At 38.7% G+C, this 18,059-nt stretch overlaps 1 protein-coding gene across 5 annotated transcripts in view; it reads right to left on the bottom strand.

The window, feature by feature from the left end:
• Positions 1-18,059, bottom strand: part of ATP8A2 (ATPase phospholipid transporting 8A2) — a 313,861-nt gene that overhangs the window by 213,790 nt on the left and 82,012 nt on the right. For all 5 annotated transcript variants that reach the window (XM_027884061.1, XM_027884051.1, XM_027884086.1 and 2 more), the window contains 3 exons: positions 16,981-17,120; positions 13,618-13,756; positions 7,774-7,838 (listed from right to left, as the gene is read on the bottom strand). In XM_027884061.1, coding sequence (XP_027739862.1) covers positions 7,774-7,838; positions 13,618-13,756; positions 16,981-17,120 — 344 coding nt within the window. The remainder of the gene's footprint in view (positions 1-7,773; positions 7,839-13,617; positions 13,757-16,980; positions 17,121-18,059) is intronic.

The raw sequence follows: 18,059 nt of genomic DNA, 5'->3' as shown, positions 1-18,059 counted from the left end.
CAGAGACACTGCTACCTGCTCAACTGAGAAGCTGGACACAACACCTGATTTCCTTTCATCCCGAGAGCTTCCAGCATTTTTACTACTTTTTTTTTTTTTAAGCCAGGAATATAAGGATGCTCTGTATGAAAGCCCCAGGCAGGCTTCTCTTTTCTAGTCAAACAAACACCATTCCCTGAAGTGAACACTAACTTTCAAAGACCTCTTTTTCCCTGAGTTTTAAAAACACACCAGCTAGGTTCCCTATCAGTTTACCCTATACATCTGAAGTTTTTATTGAAGTTTATCTAATAAATATGATACCCACTTCAATTACTAAAAATAATTTTAATAAGAAAACTCCACAAAATCATCAAGATCATGTTTCTTTTTTAAAATTAAACCACCAGAATAATTTCCCTAAAGATTTAGTTATACAATAGATTTATTTTATTAATATTTACTAAACCTATTAACTCTGTCTACTCAACTGTGGAGTTTGTCTGTCAAGTCCTGGATAGAACTCTAAATCCCTTGAGAACTTGATAATATTAAACCTACTATAGACAGACCAATTAAGTTTTAATAACTTGAAAAGAAAGTACAGGTTTTAAAAAAAAAAATCAGCTAGTTAAGTTGGGAACACATCCCCTCTTTCCTTATGCTATCTACAGAGAAGTTCTGAAATTTTGATTCTACAATCAAGACAAATATTACCATACCAACCTAGATCTTACAAAGTCCCTTCTTTATTAATTGGTTTTATTAATCCACATTTTCCCAGAGTTCTACAGACTACTAAATTCTGTATCCAAAAAGCACATGCTCTGTTGACCTTCCTCCTCCTTCCTAGGATGAAGTTAATCATATTTAGTGTTCCAGATAACAAGTACGAAGAAGTAAAACCATCTTGTATTGAACAATGCTCTTGACCTGACCAGAAACAAGCACCAAACGATCCAAAGGAACGCGCATTTAACAAACAAACATATTCGCAAAATGATGGACTACAAAACCAGGCTCTCACCAAAGATATTTGAGGGCTTTGTTATATGAACTGCCATACTGGATCACTTATGTCACTTTCATCATGTTGAGGCAGGAGGTAGAACACAGCTGTGTAAGTGAATGGTTAAGTTCACTGAGGAATTTGATTGTTTCCCTAAACTAGCCTATTTCTGGATAGAAGGAAAAAGGTTTACCCAAGAAGAGCACAAGACTCAGGCTGAAAGAACTGAAGAGATTACAACAATTCTAAACTCGTGAGGTAATTTCTCTACAAGTCTTACTAACACCACCATAATCCTGGTGTCCATCAGGAATGCCAAGTGCTTGACAAAAACACTCTTACCTTGCCCGGCTAGCTGGAAAAACCAGAGTACACAACAAGTATACATACATACATACCACCACAACCCAGGATGACGGGAGCTTCAGGAGGACATGTTAATCACCTCAGCTCTGATGAGCAGCCGTTCCCAAAGCTCTCCAAAAGAACATTACATTCTGACACTTCAGAACTGTGATTTTAGCCCTGCTTAGAACACAGGCTATGATAATTTAGGATTTGAACTAATTGAAAATTCAAGATATCCATATAATTTTTATTTTGAAGTTACGGTGAGATCACACTCATTACTTAGATTTGTAGAAGATAAGCTGATTAAAACACTTAGTAAATATGAAAGAGAAACACCAGTCCTACAGCATCACTACCTCAGTTAAATGACTCAAGATACTAAAGCGTGAAAATGCACCTTAACACATATTTCAGTTAAAAAAAGAAAAGCATGTAACATTGTGGTAAAGGTAGGCAAGAACACAGAACTCTCTAAAAGATTCCTCTGATCAGTTCTATTCTATGTAGAAGGTTAAAAAGCAGAAGGAACACATACTTAAGTATTAAAGTCATACAGCTAGAGAACTGTTTAACTGTAGTTTCTGACAGACTGATCAACCCAGAGGAATTCTATGGGATTTTTTTCTAGCTTCAACCAGATGTAAAACATCTTATTTTCTTCATTCCAATGTGAAGGAAATGTATTCTTTTATGTGACTGATGGGTAGGCTTGGAGTAATCAAGCTTCAGCTGCAAGAATGATTCTCTAATTACCATGGAAAAAGAAAATAATCTTCAGAAAAGGATTTAACAAAGTAGTAGTAAGTCAGTATTATGGGAACCAAAAAAGACCACAAATATCCATATCTCTATTTTCTGCATACATGATCAATATGTACCCTAACTGTTACCCTGAAACAGTTAGTTCTCCACTATCTCTTCATCAAGTTAACACTGCAGATAAATAAATCGTATTGCTTTAGGCTGGCTCTGCACCAAGAAAGGAACACTGCTTATTCTTAAACCCCCGCTCAGACTTGCATGAACAAGAGACAACCCTTCAATAAAAGCAGAAGATCAGATACAAAAGTATCTTGGGAGAAGAACTATTTAGTTCTTTCCCTTCATCACAAAAGACAAATCTGAATTATTTTTACAGATGTGTAATATTAGCCATGTCAATCAAGAGAATCATTATCCATAACTCATCTACCTACACATGACACCAAGTTAGCCTTATTCCCCTAAAAACACACTATCATGATTCAATACCAGCAAAAACTGCATTTCCCAGTAGCTTCTCATTTAACAAAGTCCATTTAACACTTCATTATGCATCCTTAAGTTTCTGTGGTCTCTCATGCTTAACAGAAACAAGCATATCGATACGCTGCAAAGAATCCCATCTTCAAAGCACACAGATACCTTCTTCACCATCCAGTTGAAGTCATTATTATATTGTTACCTACACAACAGAAAGCAGATCTGGATAATACTCAGGATCATCTGCTGATATAAGCCTTCACATATGTGAAGATCATTAGCAGTTTTAAGAGAAATAGGGTTTGATCCCAGTAATTTTCTTCTAACATATGAGAACTCTTATAAACAAGAGAGCAAATTTCAGATGGAATTCAGGGAACACACTCTTCCTTTCCATTTCTATGTAATATGATCTATTCTGTCCTATAGCAAGAACAAGGCATTAACCCCCTAAATACCTGCAGCTTAAAACTACAAGATTTATTCTGGCTCTTGTCAAAAGCAACCACTCATTAAACATAAGATATGAAAGTAAAAGTAACTTTGAAAATAGTGTGTTTGGTTTTTTACAAGCCTTCCCCAGCCTTCTTCCCCTCCAACATTTCATTTATGGAAAGAAGAGTTATTTAGTAACCTTCTCTTAGGACTCCTAAAGGTCCTTGCATTCCCTCAGGTCCAGGTACCCCCACTTCATCCACATGAACCATCACAGTGCCAGAAAACACTCACAGAAAAACACAGAGCCACAGATAAGGGAGAACAGTCATTAATGAATTCTGAAAAGCAAAAGCAGGATGAAACAAAAATACCAGCCCAACTCATTCACCACTCACAGCTCAAACCCATTAGTATTACTTCCTGAAAAAATGGTAATCTAATACTTAAGTTACACAGTGCTGTGTGTATTTAAACCTATAGGTCCGGGTAACACCTATATTCTTTCATTTCCAATTCTACACAGCACACTCAAATCAAAGCAGCTTTTCACACGAAGAGCTGTATATTTTCCACATCCATACAACTAACTTTCTATGCAGATTAGCAAATACCTGGAGTTATGAAAGATCCTATTTGTTCCTCAAAAACAAACAAGAAAAACACTAAATCCCTTCTACCTAACATTCTTGAAGACTTATCTGACTACTAGACACTGCTCCTTATGTAACCACTTACTGGCTTGATATCTATTTCTAGATTAAGAAAAACAGAAATTTGACCGATAAGAAAAGCTTGGTACAATAGAGAAATGTATTCTTTTCCTAACTAGCTTCCTTGGCTAATCCCCAGTGTCCACAGAAGAGCTGATTACTATTCCAGGCTGACTGGTAACTACTGAAGTAACTTACTAGCCACAAGACACTAGAGGGCCGTGGCAGATGCCTCTCTGAAGGAGAGTTGATGCTTGGCTAAAACTGAGTTTGCCTGCATTGATCAGTTTTCCAGAATATTAACTTGGTCAGAAAGCATGTGGGCAGATGATAACAGGAGAAAGAAAAATCCCAGTTTCCTCCTTGGTGCAACACACAAGATGCAACCTTCAAAGCATCTACAAGGTATTAGTAGTACAGGGCTTGTTCTCATCTTCCCAGCCGTATCTGCATACCTTATTATCTTTTAGTATGACTGAAGCAGACATGATATCAATGCTTTGGAGCATTTGGAGTACTAGGTAACTTTGGTTTTAGTCTGAGAAGTTGACAATAACTTTGCCCCCATTTTTCAGGAGTAAGTAGTGTGACATCACTGATAAGGCACAGATGTCCTTTCTCCTGCAAGAGGACCAGGATCCCAAAAGCAAGAGAAGACAACTCCAGCTTATACTTTTAGTCATATCTGATTAACAGATACCCCTAAGAGAGTTCTTACACTGGAGTATCAATTTGCTGTTGGTTACATGTCTGTGCATAACCCCAGACAACGACTGTCAGTCCAGGTACATGAGTTCTGTGGAACACAATCACTGTGCAGCTCCACTTACATCGACAAAATTATGTGACAGCAAAATACCACCCACAGGAACTGCATCCCTCCAGTGTTGTCCTTCTACTATTACTAAATACAACCCCATGTGATACGCAACTGATACAGCTCCCAGCTCTTCTTTCTGCAGGACTGATGGTTGGGAACACACCCAACATTCCTTGGCTGTAACATACACTAGACAGGGTGTCTCTGAGTCTCCTGATTTCCCTTCTTCAGCTACCCCTCTCACTTCTCTCACAACTCAAATTCTAAGAGATGCCAATGAAAGAAATTTTTCCAGGTTAAGAGCCGCACAGTAAGACTTTACAGAGTTCCAATTTAATTAAACAGAAACTGAGTCCAAGAATTACATTCAAGGTAAATCTGGTGCTCAAAATATTCTCATTTCAAAAATCTTTATTAGGAAAAGAGAAAACAAGTGAGTATATATATGCATCTGGTTAAGTCTATAAGGGATAGACATTTGCAGATTATTATGCTAAGTTTCTAGAATTCAGCTGAATCAAGCTAGGGATTAGTCTCTTCTATTCCCAGGAGTTCCCTGAAGAGAACAGAAATGATTGATTTTTTCTCCTGAAGTGCACAACTTCGAAAAAATTTAGCTCTCAAAACCAAGCCAAGACAGTTGTTCGATCACATCTCACCTGCTGCTGCATGCCAAGGAGCAGAAGTGGGGGGGGGAGGGGGGAAAAGTCACATAGGGACTGCACAAAGCAGTAAGTGTATCAATATTTAAAGGCTCTAAGCTCAACCTGGATCTTGTAAAAACTCATTTTTAGTATTAATGAATTTCAGAGGTAGAATATATTAAACATAATGCTACAGAATTCTAGTGTGGGAATCTTCTAGTGATAGATTTTTAAGTTCAGTTGAATACAAGTCAAAATTTCTGTTCCAAGTGTAACACAATAAATACTACTATGGAGATCCCACACTGAAAAACTGGCAGTAAGTAGCTAGAGATACCTTAGAATTAAAAGAACTAGCAGCAATTATCAACAAATCAAGAGTTTCCTATTCTAATTCCTATTATAAAAAATTCAATTCTACATTCAAAAGGGCAAGAAGAGTACTTTGGAAAATAACATATTTAATTTAGTTTGAAAACAAGACTGATTTAATACAAAGCATTTCTGATGAACCAGTTCAGAAGCTCAAGTTTGTGCCCATGTTTTTGAAAAACATACACTATCTGAGCTAAAGCAGCAGTCACCTGCAATATTAGATAGGTCTTCATGATGTATCACATCATCATCCATTTTCTTCACTTCAGAGACCATCAACTATATACCCATAAGGGTTTTTTTTTCTCATTATTGGACATGCCATGGTTCTCAATTTCTTCATAGTAGGATTAGAATTGTAAGGGACCTTAAAGATCATCTAGTTCCAATTGCCCTGCCACAGGTAGGGACACTTCGCACAAGACCACATTGCTCAAAGTCCCATCCAGCCTTGTCTTGAACACCTCCAGGGATGGGGCATCCACAGCTTTTCTGGACAACCTCTTCCAGTGTCACACCACCATCACAGTAAAGAATTTCTTCCTAATACCTAATCTAAATTTACCCTCTTTCAGCTTAAGGCTATTCCCCTTCATTCTATCACTCAATACCCTTGTAGAGGTCACTCTCACCAGCCTTCTTGTAGGTCCCCTTTAGATACTGGAAGGTGTTATAGGGCCTCCCCAGAGCCTTCCCTTCTTGAGGCTGAACAGCCCAAACTCTCTCAGCCTGTCTTCATAGGAGAGGCACTCCAGACCTCTCCTCCCGACTCACTTCAACAGGATCACAATCTTTCTTATGTTGGGAGCCACTGAGCTGAACACAGCACTCCAGGTGGGGTCTCATCAGATCAGAGCAGAGGGGAAGAATCACCTCCCTTAACCTGCTAGCTGTGATTCTTCTCATGCAGTCCAGGATGTAGTTTGCTTTCTGGGCTGTAAGCACATATTGCTGGGTGATATCGAGCTTTTTGTCTGGACACCCCTGAGTCTTTCTGCTCAGAGCTGCTCTCAACCCATTCTCCTCCCAGCCTGTACCTATGCTCGGGACTGCACGAACCCAGGTGCAGGACCTTGCACTCAGTCTAAATGAACTTCCCAAGGTTCACACAGGTCCACCTCCCAAGCCTGTCCAGGTCCCTCAGGATGGCACCCCTCTCTCCAGCATATCGACTGCACCACACAGCTTGGTGTCATCAAACTTGCCAAGGGTCAAGTTCATGTTCTGAAAGCTTCCTTTAGTTATGTTTACTGATAAATTTCCAATACTCTTTACAGCCAGATTCTGTAACCAAACATTTCTACAAATGAAATGACTGGAATCACATCAAGGCAACAGGACAATAACACTTATCAGGTGATAACTTGGCAACAATAGTATTACACACTTCCACCAGAATTGCAGCTATCTAGTAACTCCTCTGACAACTCAGACACAGGTTTTGCATCTCCCATGCAGTCAAGCACAATGAATTGCCAACTCTAAAGCCAAATGTCAGATGCTGCCTATTACAGATCCTTTCATCTGTTCTACAAATATCTCTAATAGAAATTAGATATTAAAGTGATATCAAATACTGATACTGACATTGAAACATACAAAACAGAAAAAGATCTGGGAAGATTCACGTACAAGTGTATAATTGTTCTAATTAATTTTTACACACAGATGAGGAGCATGGCAATCATTTATCAGCATTTTTTGATTTAAGGTTTTAAAAGCTCCTGTACATAGGCAAGCTCACAATGCAGTTTGTTCTAGCCTAGGTTTGGTTACAGCTGTTCCATACAATACTGAAGATAGGTTACTACACTGAAATTACTTATGGAGCTTATTTTTTGGTTTTTTTGTGGGGGTTTTTTTGATTGTTTTTTTTTCTTTCTTCAAACATGTTACTCCTATAACTATACCTTAAAGACTAATTATAATCCTGATAGCATGCTCCACGTTTTTCCAGTTTGCAGCAGAAGTAAATCCATAAACCTCACAAGTTTCTTGCTCTGAGACTTCAGTTTGATTTGTACAGTTTGTTACTGAGACCTCAGGAATATATTTTGCACAACACATCTATGTTTTAGCATGAATTTTTTGTCTTGCTACCCTTAAGGGCAAGCAAGAGGATTTCAATGAGAAAGCTCGACAACCTTCCATCTTGTTAGTAACACCTCCTTTTGTCAAGAATTATAGCAGAATTTGCTTACTTACATCCAGTGATTCTTCATTAACCAGGATGAGAGACATACTCTGTGAAATGAGTCTGCAAGAGTACCCTGCAAGACAGAAAGGAGAAAAAAAAAAAAAACACAAAATAAGGATTTACTTTTTGGAAGACTAGCTAAGGTTGAGCTCAACCTTAAAATAAGCATCTATAGATCAGATGACAATTTACTTTTTGAGCAGTTACTCGTATCAGACAGACTGTTAGAAACACTGGAGTACAGGACACACTCAAAAATTACAATTTTACTAGCAACATAGGCTGAGTTTTATCTGCACCTCCAAATATATCACTTGAGATGTTTTCATTAAAGAAAGCACCATGTGAACTAGATGAATCAAATACAGCCCTACAGCAAAAGTTACCTTATTTTTTTCATCTACACTGGAGGCAGAATTGCCTTCCATGCTCAGCAGGAACAGATCTGAAAGCACGGTTGCAACTATGCCAGATGACCAGAAGTGCACACATGGATTAGTTGGTACTACCCAGTTCCTTTAGCCCACACTTGGGCTTGTATAAGCATTTTTTACTCTGGAGAGTTCAGTGTGGAAGGTTCTGAGCATCATTAAAAACTGCAGATCAATGACACACAGAGAGGCCCTACCAAGTCCTATAGGAACCAGGCAACTGTAGTAGCTTATTCTTAGTGTAGGACTGGGACATGAAAGAACAAGAGCAAGTTGCCATACTCTGCAGCAGCACTCAGAAGGCAGTTCTGTACAACTGCCAGGACACCAAAATGGAAAACAAAAATCCTCAAGACTAAAAAAGCCAAAACAAACAAACAAACAAAAACAAACACCAAAATATCTTATGTCTATAAAAATATAAGCATTTACAGAATAAAGAGTTTAATTCCCACTCATATTAATGGCAAGAGACAAATGCAAACTTGCATCAGACCAACCCCACTGCTTCATCCTAAAAGTTCACTTGCACATACAAGTTCACTTGGGATCGACACAGTCACATATGCTTAATAAAACAGCAGAGAATTAATCTGAAGCACACACCTTTTAATGTTCATCTAAATTACACAGTAAAAAGAAATACAACAGAATTGTTTTGTATTTGTACTGTGGTTTTGTATAGAAATGAATTACAACAAGTTTAAGAAATTGCTGTCAAATAAAGTGAGATCTTAGGAAGCCTCTTACTTTTCTTATATGGAGACTGGAGGTTATTGCACTATAAGAGTAATGCCCCAGTGAGGAACCACTGCAAGGCTGACTGATTCAAAAGCATAACATATAGTCGATGTAAAAAGATGAAGTGCCTCTTTCCATATCTTACAACAGCAACAGACAAACTGAGGCATGAAATTTTCAATGGGATTCTCGGTTCCTTAGAAAGGTCATACTGGCTCATCAATTGCAATGCAGATCATCTCCTCGGGCTACAAAGTTTTTATAATTGGGCTAGTTTTGCAGGTATAATCCAGGGTTAACATGCCTGCATGAGTGACTTCTGTCAAGAAAGCAAATCCCTCATTTTCCTTTGTGGAAGACATGCTTACAATCACACAGCCAGGCCCTCTCAGGCAGCAGGTTTGATTAGCTGCGTAAGTTTAGCTTGCCTTCCATTTTCACAGCTGTGTAGACTATCAGTATCAAGTGCAACCTTGCAAATACATTTTCATCTTAGTTGTGTTAACAAGCCAAGGTTTACATTCTGCTTCAGAAAACAATATAGACTGACACTGAACTCACACATACCTGTTGGCAAAAGGATGAAATATATTCTAATGAAGTGCAGCCTACAGCATGACAGCTTTGCAGACAGCCTCTGATTCTGCCTGGGAACAAGTCTTAGGTGGTAGTACAGAACTGAGCAACAAACCTCCAGCAGGTATAGACAAAACACTGACTTTTTTCTCAAGTCCATTTGCCATTTTTAGAAGTTAGTCCCTGGCTGAAAACTCACTTCCTTATTTTTATTGAGAAGAAAAAGGGACTGTTACAAATTTAAGCACTTCCTTCCATATCAGGGTTATTCTTTTCCCAGGCAATGGCAACAGTCTTGTACAGTAGGGTGTTATAAATTCAGCATAACTAATTCAAAAGGATTTTCTTTTGAAAGTAGCATTTGATTAGAACAGCAGCTGCAATAGCAAGCTGTCATTTCTAAACCACTGCTTCACTTTACCTCTTTTAAAATGAGCAAGATGCCATTCTACAAGTCAAGCTGGAAGAAAAAGAGATACTGTGGAAAACCGAGTTGCTCTGCTGTGCATCTTGGAAGTCATGGAGAAGTCAGAACAACTTACCCTGGAGTTGAGGCTATTTTGCATCTTTCTATCACATTAAAACAGGAAGGTCAAGACTGGAATAAGAGAATGTAAGCCAAGCCTAACAAGGGTTTATAGAAGATCTATACATTACGTACAATTCCAGGGCTAAGATGATATTAAAATCTAGCACTAGTGTAAAGCAAAGTAGGTGGCAACTGTGAGACTACCAGTAATGATCTTAGACATTCACAGTAACATTTTAAAGTTTTATAATAGTTTTATAATAGTTATTACTGGCAATACTAACACAGTAAGCAAAAATACATTCTCTAACGTATGTACATAGTTTTCTCAATGCTTCTGAGTAGAGTAAGATCAGCTGCTGGTTTAAAGCCAGATATAAAATGTCAATCCACATCTCTCAGTTGATATCTAGCTCTGTAATTTCAAAGTCTGACTAAAAGTCCATGAAGCAGATGAATCAGGTACTTCTGGGACTTACTTCCCTTTAAGTGTCCTGGGAGAAAGACTGCTTTAACCAGAGTTCAAGATCACAGCCCTCAGGCATTCATACTGCAGGCATACAGAATCCAGCATCTGAGACAAGAATCATTACCCTGTGTGTTCAGAGAGGGCACATGTGACCTGATCAAACTTGCATAGGGATGTAGGCAAGTTTGCAGGCATTGCTTCAGTTTCCTCAACTGAAAAAAAAGCACAGTTCACCAAGAAGTGTTCTCACCTCTGAATTGGAGAGATATGAGTCCGATGGATGTACTGTTAGATGAATAAGGAATTGGCTGGATGCCTGCATCCAAAGAGCTGCAGTCAATGGTTCAACACCCAAGGAGTTACACTCAGTGGTGCAACACACAAATGAAAACCAGTAATGAGCAGTGTTCCTCAGGGGTCAGTTCTGGGACCAATACCATTCAGTATCTTCCCCAGTGACCCACCATGGGATCAAGTTCACTCTGAGAAAGTCTTCAGACAAGACAGAGCTGAATCCTGCAGTTGGTATATTCAAGGGAAGTGATGCTACCAGGAGGCACTTGGATTGGCTTGAGTAGTAGGCCTATGAGAATGTAATGACGTTCCACAAGTGCAAGGCACGTGCAAGGTCCTGCACCTCTGCAGCAATTTCAAATATCAACCAGGACAGACTTGGGGATGAATGGATTGAAAGCAGCCCTACTGAGAAGTAGCTGGAGACATGAGCGATGAAAAATTGAACACGAGACCCCACCTGCAGTATTGCATCCAGCCCTGGGGCTCCCAGCACAAGACAGACATGGACCTATTAGTGAGGATGCAGAGGAGGGCCACAAAAACTACCAAAGGGTAGAACATCTCTCCTATGAAAACAAGCTGAGAGTTGGGGCTGTTGAGCCTAGAGAAGAAAAGGCTCTGGGAAGACCTCTCAATACATAAAGGGAGCTTATACAAAAGACTGAGTATGACTTTTTACCAAGGCCTGTAGAAGCCGGTCGAAGGTCAATCATTTCAAACTGAAAGAGGGTAGGTTCAGACTGCACATGAGGAAGACATTTTTTATGACGGGGTGGCGAGACTGGAACAGGTTGCCCAGAGAAGTTGTGGATGCCCCATCCCTGCAAGGGTTTGAAACCAGGTTGGACAGAGCTTTAAGCAACCTGATCTAGTTAAACATGTCCCTGCCCACAGCAGGAGGGTTGGACTAAGTCTTCAAAAGATCCCTTCCAACTCCATACCCTTCCATGGTTTTAAGACCATGTTCACAGCTATGAATGCACACACTAGGTAAGAGCACTGAGCTCAACTGTAGAGACTGATTAATTTTTCAGAGGAGGGATACCATTGAGAAATACTGTATTCCCATTCCCAGAAAACAGATTTGTTCCTAAAGAAGTTAATGGAAATAGAGTAGTTCTAATTTTTTGTAAGCCTGCTGAGCACCAGGATACTAGTAAATAGAAATCCGTCATGTGTGGTTTTGTCTTGGTGAAAGACAATGAAGATCCTGGTTGATTGAACAAAAAAGGATGAAGCTAAAAGAACAAGTAACCCTTTTAGGAGTTGTTAGCAGGTCATGCTCAAAGATGCTTCTGAACCTGGAGCTCCCATTTGTTATAGGTAAGGAGTTCAAATGGTTGATCAGCATTAAAGCTTATCATGAATACCCTCTTCACCTGCAAAAATTATTGACTGGCACATGGCTGAGTAGAAGGCATACAGCCAACCACACATAAGGTCAACCACTACTCTCCAGAGAAGTCAAAAATGCAATCAGGAGAGAGACATAGGCAAATCCTGAAAAACAAAGAATCAAGAGGAAGCTGGAAGAACCAAGTACTCCAGCTCCTTGATACACCTGCCAAGAAGTCAAACATACCTCAATCCACACACATATCCATACAGCAAGCAAGACTCCATAAGGATAGCCTCCACACACAATGAGAAAGTAAAAATACTTTTCACTCCCCATATGAACATGTGGGTTGGGTTTTAAGTGCAATGTTTAATAATGAGTTACATACAAAAACTGGAAGGCTGCCACATGTTTTTACTTTCAAGCTAATTTGAACGTGAAGCTAATTAGAGTTTCAGTACCAAACTGTACATTAAACGAAGTGATAATTTAGAAGTTTTAATAGAGATTCTTATTCCCTCAAGTTACTCTAATAAAAGAAACAACAAACTAACAGTTTTTAAAAGAGAAGTTCGAAGTTAGTCTCCTTCATAGTCTTCAGAAAAAGCTCATTTATTTGTGTTCAAGCTATCTGCTGTTGGTTGATATATCGACTTATTTGAGGTACTTATGCAAAAATCTGTAGATACACCTTTTTTTTTTTCAGTAGTCAAAAGATGATGCTTCCCTCCTCTCACTGACTACTGCTTGTAAAGAAAGCAAAATCTGCATATAGTGATTCAAAACAGATAACTAGCCTTTAAATCAATTGTCTACTTAAGCCATCCACCTTATTTCTACTACAACTGTAACAGTTAATTTCATCTCTTGGTACCAACTTCAACATACAAAGGCACATGAGACAAGAATGTCTGGGTTATAGCTCAGTAAAACAACCCATACTGATCTCCACACATACACTCAATAGCAAGCATCAGTAGCAAAACACTTCCACTAACAATCACAATGTACTCAACTAATAGATGTGCCATCAGGGTCAATTATTCAAGCTTCCATCTCCTTTCACAGACATGGTTTGCAAGAACCTGTAATCTATTCACTTTGCATTACCATATTTCCCATCATATCCCAAACTCTATTAGAGCCTAGAAAAGGCAGTGAGTCAGAAAAAAGAAACTCCAAACCAGTTTCATACAATGCATAGAATACCTGGAACAGTCTGGTTGAGCTCTTAGGTTTCCAGAGAAAACCTGGAAACCTAAGAGCTTAGGTTGCCTTAAAAAACAAAAAATCTGAATATAGCCTGACACTCAGAGTAAAGATTTCACTAAAAAACCCCTTCTCCAAAGTCATGCAGAGGAACCTTCCTATATGAAGCAGGCCAGATTTTTTTGAAAATCCCACATAGCACATCTTGAAAGTAACCTGTTATGCATGAGATAAATTCAGAGTAACTAGAAAGACGGATACCTATATTGAGAGCTGTTTCCTGTTTGTCACCTGTCAGAATCCATATCTTAATTTCTGCCTTTATTAGTGTGGCTATTGTTTCCGGAACACCTGCTTGCAGGCGGTCTTCAATGGCTGTAGCTCCAAGAAGCAACAAATCCTGAAAAAAATACAAAAGGATTTGAGGGACTGTTTTCTGAAGATAAACCTCTGTGTGGAACACACTCAGAAAGGAATTAAGACAGCATGTTGCCTCTCATTGTTAATACTGCATTTTGACAAGCAATGTTACAGTAAATTTCTGGTGTGGCTATTCTACTTCCTCTGCACACAATTCACATTTAAAGAGGTACAGAATGGAACAGAGCGTTTCTGATCAGAAAGATGGCAACATTTCAAGAATAATTAATTGGAGCTATAAAACTTAAAGCTAACCTATGGATGAACACATATACTAGAGCATTCACTAATCACCATAGCAACATGAATGGTCACAGTTTATGCATTTGGCATCACATCATTTAAACTAATTTCTGTCCATAAAATGTACATACAGACTGGATACAATCACTCAAAGCAAAAATTATTGCAGCTATTTATGGATATAATCACTACATTTATGTAATACAAGCGGTATGAACATTAATCAATCCAAGTATCTCTAGTCAATGTACAGGTGTCTGCCAGAAAAGCATGCCTCATACAATGAATTTAAAACTACAGAGTTTGCCATATTCTTATGCAATTCTGAAGTAATTTCTTGAAGAGATTTGGCTACCTTACAGAAAAAAAAGTGAGGCAGAAAAAACAGCTAAGAAATAAACCTTGTCAAGAGGTACAGTCTACACGGATTTTAACTTTAAAAGCACATTAATGATTCCTTAGACATGCAAAGATCTTTAATTTAACATAAATTGATATAAATTGAGTTTAGGTATACTGTGTCGCTTCAGTAACTTTACAGGAAAAGGACAAGCTCCTATTCTTGGTAGAGACTAAAATTATTCAACAGAAATGAAGATAGATGAAGTGAACAGAAGTAGTTAGGAAAGTTACTGTTGTTCAGCCTGGAGAAGACGAGGCTCCAGGGTGACCTTATTGTGGTCTTTCTATATAAAAAGTGGGCTTACACAAAATATGGATAAAGACAGCTGAAGTGGCAGGACAAGGGGTGATGCTTCTAAACTGAAAAAGATGAGGGTGGCGAGACACTAAATAGGTTGTCAAGAGAAGTGGTGGACGCCCCTTTCCTAGAAATGTTCTAGGACAGGCTAGGCAGAGATTTGAGCAATCTGGTTTACCGAAATGTGTCCCTGTCCATGATGGAGGATGGGGGTATTATAACTTAGATTAGACGATCTTGAAAGGCCCCTTTGAACCCAAACCCTTCTATGATACCATGAAGAGGGCATTAAAGCAGCTTCTGCTTGTATGAATCTATGCATGCTCAAAGAACAGAAGAGCAAATTGTTATTCATACAGGTGTGTAAGTTGGCATTAGTTGCAGGTCTTAACACAGCTTCATTTTTGTTATGAGATATTCAGCTGGTAAAGGCAGCAGAATCAACTCATGCAAGTTATCATGCTTTAGTACCCTATAGCCTCCCAATGAAACATTAAGCCCTACAAATGCTCTCAACATTGCTAAAAAGACAATCCAAGTGTGCAATCGTACATTGTCTTTTTTTCCCCCCAAATCACTTGCTAAACAGCTAAACATGACAGCACAGGGATCAGCATGGTTGAGCTAACTGACCAGGGGAGTCACTATTGCAGCCAACAAAGCCCTCTCAGCCAGCGCACAGCCGGGGAAGGAAGCCAGTTCAACTTTGTCTCCACATGTGCATTTGTACTATGATCCAGCCATCTCAACACTCAGACTGACAAAGTAACTCTCTAGCTCTCAATTTGAGCCCTTATATGGAAAAAAAAAAAAAATCAGCCTGTTAAAATACATTATATTTTATGTTACAGCCACGAGCCAGTTTATCTGGAAATACCCTGTTCCTTGGTATGAGCAGCAAGCAAACAATAACAGGAAAGGCATACAGTGGATAGTTCTTGCCAATATGGCACCAAGTTCAACACTACAATTTTAAAATCCATGCGTGGGTTCCCTGTTTTTCAAGATACTGAATTGTGAAAAAAGGTGGAAGGTAGATGATCAAAAGTGATCTAAGGTTTTAGAACACACTTTAAAGTTAAGTTAAAGCCATGTTCATGTTTCACCTCAGTGACAACAGAGGAGTGTAAGAGCACAGCGTAAGAAGCAGAATGCTGAAAGGAGCTACCCAGAATTAACGATTAGACACCCACTGTTATTGACTCTAACATCAAGAAGATTTTTAGGCATTATTTTGAGGAGACAGACTCAGTCTTCAGCTCTTGCTGAAAGAGTTCTTGGAGCTTTTCTGTTACTCTGTGACAATTAACTCCCCTCCTAGTCTCAGCTTCCTCATCATGTCCCCCATCCCTGGAAGTATTCAAGGCCAGCTTGGATTCAACTCTGAGAAACCTGGTCTAGTGAAAGGTGACCCTGCCCATCACAGGAGGGTGGAACTCAATGATCTTTAAGGTCCCTTCCAAACCAGGCCATTCTATGATTCTGCCCCAATAAAAAAGAGTGCTCCAGAACTTAAGCAGCATTTTTAATATTAATTTTAAAATAAACTGAAGTTCAAAGCATGGTTAAAGAAACCACTAAATAAAATGAGAGTGAAATACCTGAAGTAAGGGACAAGAGTATAAACACGTGCAGGTGAGGAGTGTGACTACCAGCATTTCAGAAAGCAGCAAGACCGACAAGGCTCAAGGAAACACTGGCCCCTAGTGTTGGCACTTTAACATTTAATTCTATGTGGGATCAGCGTTACAAATCGCTCCTCTGATACCTATCTTCCCCTTCCAAAATTAGGAGCTCTGCAATTTTCACAGCATGCAGTTTATCCACCTTTTTTTCAGTCCACGCAACTTCAGGCTTTGGTCAGCACTTCATCGTGCCTACAACGAAGCCTTCAGAAAACCTGAACTGTGACTGCTGTATGAAAAGCAGTGCATCTCTTCATATATTAGTACACAGGAATTAGGTGCAACACAACAATTTTTATACATTTGCTTTATCAAGTTACAAAAATAGCAAGATAAAAAACCTGTATGAAAAGCTTTTATAAGTAGAAATTATTTTTATTAATCCGTAAATTTGTCTCAGACTTACCAATTAAAACTTGAGAGATCTATGGACTGAACAGGCTGCCATCTAAGAACACCTTTTCAGTTTCTCATCTATGAAATTAACAGTTTATTTTATTGTATAAAACCCAAATTTCACTGAAAAATACACATATAAGGGAACCTGCATCCAATCATCAAAGAAGTATGTTTTACCTTTTCAATGATCTCATAGCACTCCTCCAGCTTCTGAGTTCTGTCTTTCAGAACTGTACTGGATTCATTGTAGACATTCAACCACTCTCTGTAAGACTTCTCCGATAGATCTGCATAAGCAATGCATAATGTCCTCAGACCTACAAAACATAAGGCAGCCATTACCCACAGTAAAATTACACTGAGTATCATCAAATAATTGCCCTAATGAATGCTAAGTTCAAACCCTCTCACTGGAACAACAGGACCTATTAACACAGACTGTTAAACTCTGGATTCTACAAAATCTCCCTTGACATTTTTAAAGCACTTAAATTTCCACAAACGTCAACCAAAAGTCTGGTTCATTTCATTACTAATGCTGGTGCAAATCAAGACAGTCTAATGGATAAAAACATAGATGTCTCCCGTCCCTGATTTTCACTATTACAATCTAGCCCCACTTGACCAACAAAAGCCATCTTTAACCTTTTAAGTGAGCATGAAGGCAAGCCTGACTTTCATGTATTTTTAAGATCAAATTAAAAAACTGGCTACATACTGTGATTGGAGACATTAGTCAAACATACTGCATCATCCACATTTTCTCTTAGAAAAATGATTTCTCCTTCAGTGTATAAATCTAACTTGCATTAATAATGGGAGTTAGACATGTACGATATAATGAACAGGGTCCGTGAAGTATGAAAACCAATTTATTAGACCACTGACAAAAATTTACATAGAGAAGTAATGATTTATTTTTTTTTCTAGCATGAATCAAGCAGAAATGAGTGTGTGCCATAAAATACAAAAATTTCATTACTGGGAACGTGGGAGTCGGTAAAATATATATATTTAAAAGCTGAATTATGTTTCCAGACTTAGGAAGAAAACCACTGGTTCATGGTTTTACTATAGCACAAGTATCTTATACTATTGCAGAAGAGGGAACAAAGCCAAGTTCCCTGTGAACAGAGGTGTTAAAATCAGTCAAAGGCCTTACAGACCATTTCAGGTCATCTTTGATGTCTCAGTCTACAAGGCTTTCCAGCATGTTCAGATTATCCCTCTGCTTCGTAAAGCCAGGGACTTTGGCA

Source organism: Empidonax traillii, unplaced genomic scaffold (assembly GCF_003031625.1).
Source record: "Empidonax traillii isolate 1590-97213 ecotype Southwest subspecies unplaced genomic scaffold, ASM303162v1 scaffold9:size3134949, whole genome shotgun sequence".
Taxonomy (NCBI): domain Eukaryota; kingdom Metazoa; phylum Chordata; class Aves; order Passeriformes; family Tyrannidae; genus Empidonax; species Empidonax traillii.
Note: the sequence above shows the minus strand (reverse complement) of the source record. Positions and strands in the feature narration are given on the sequence as shown.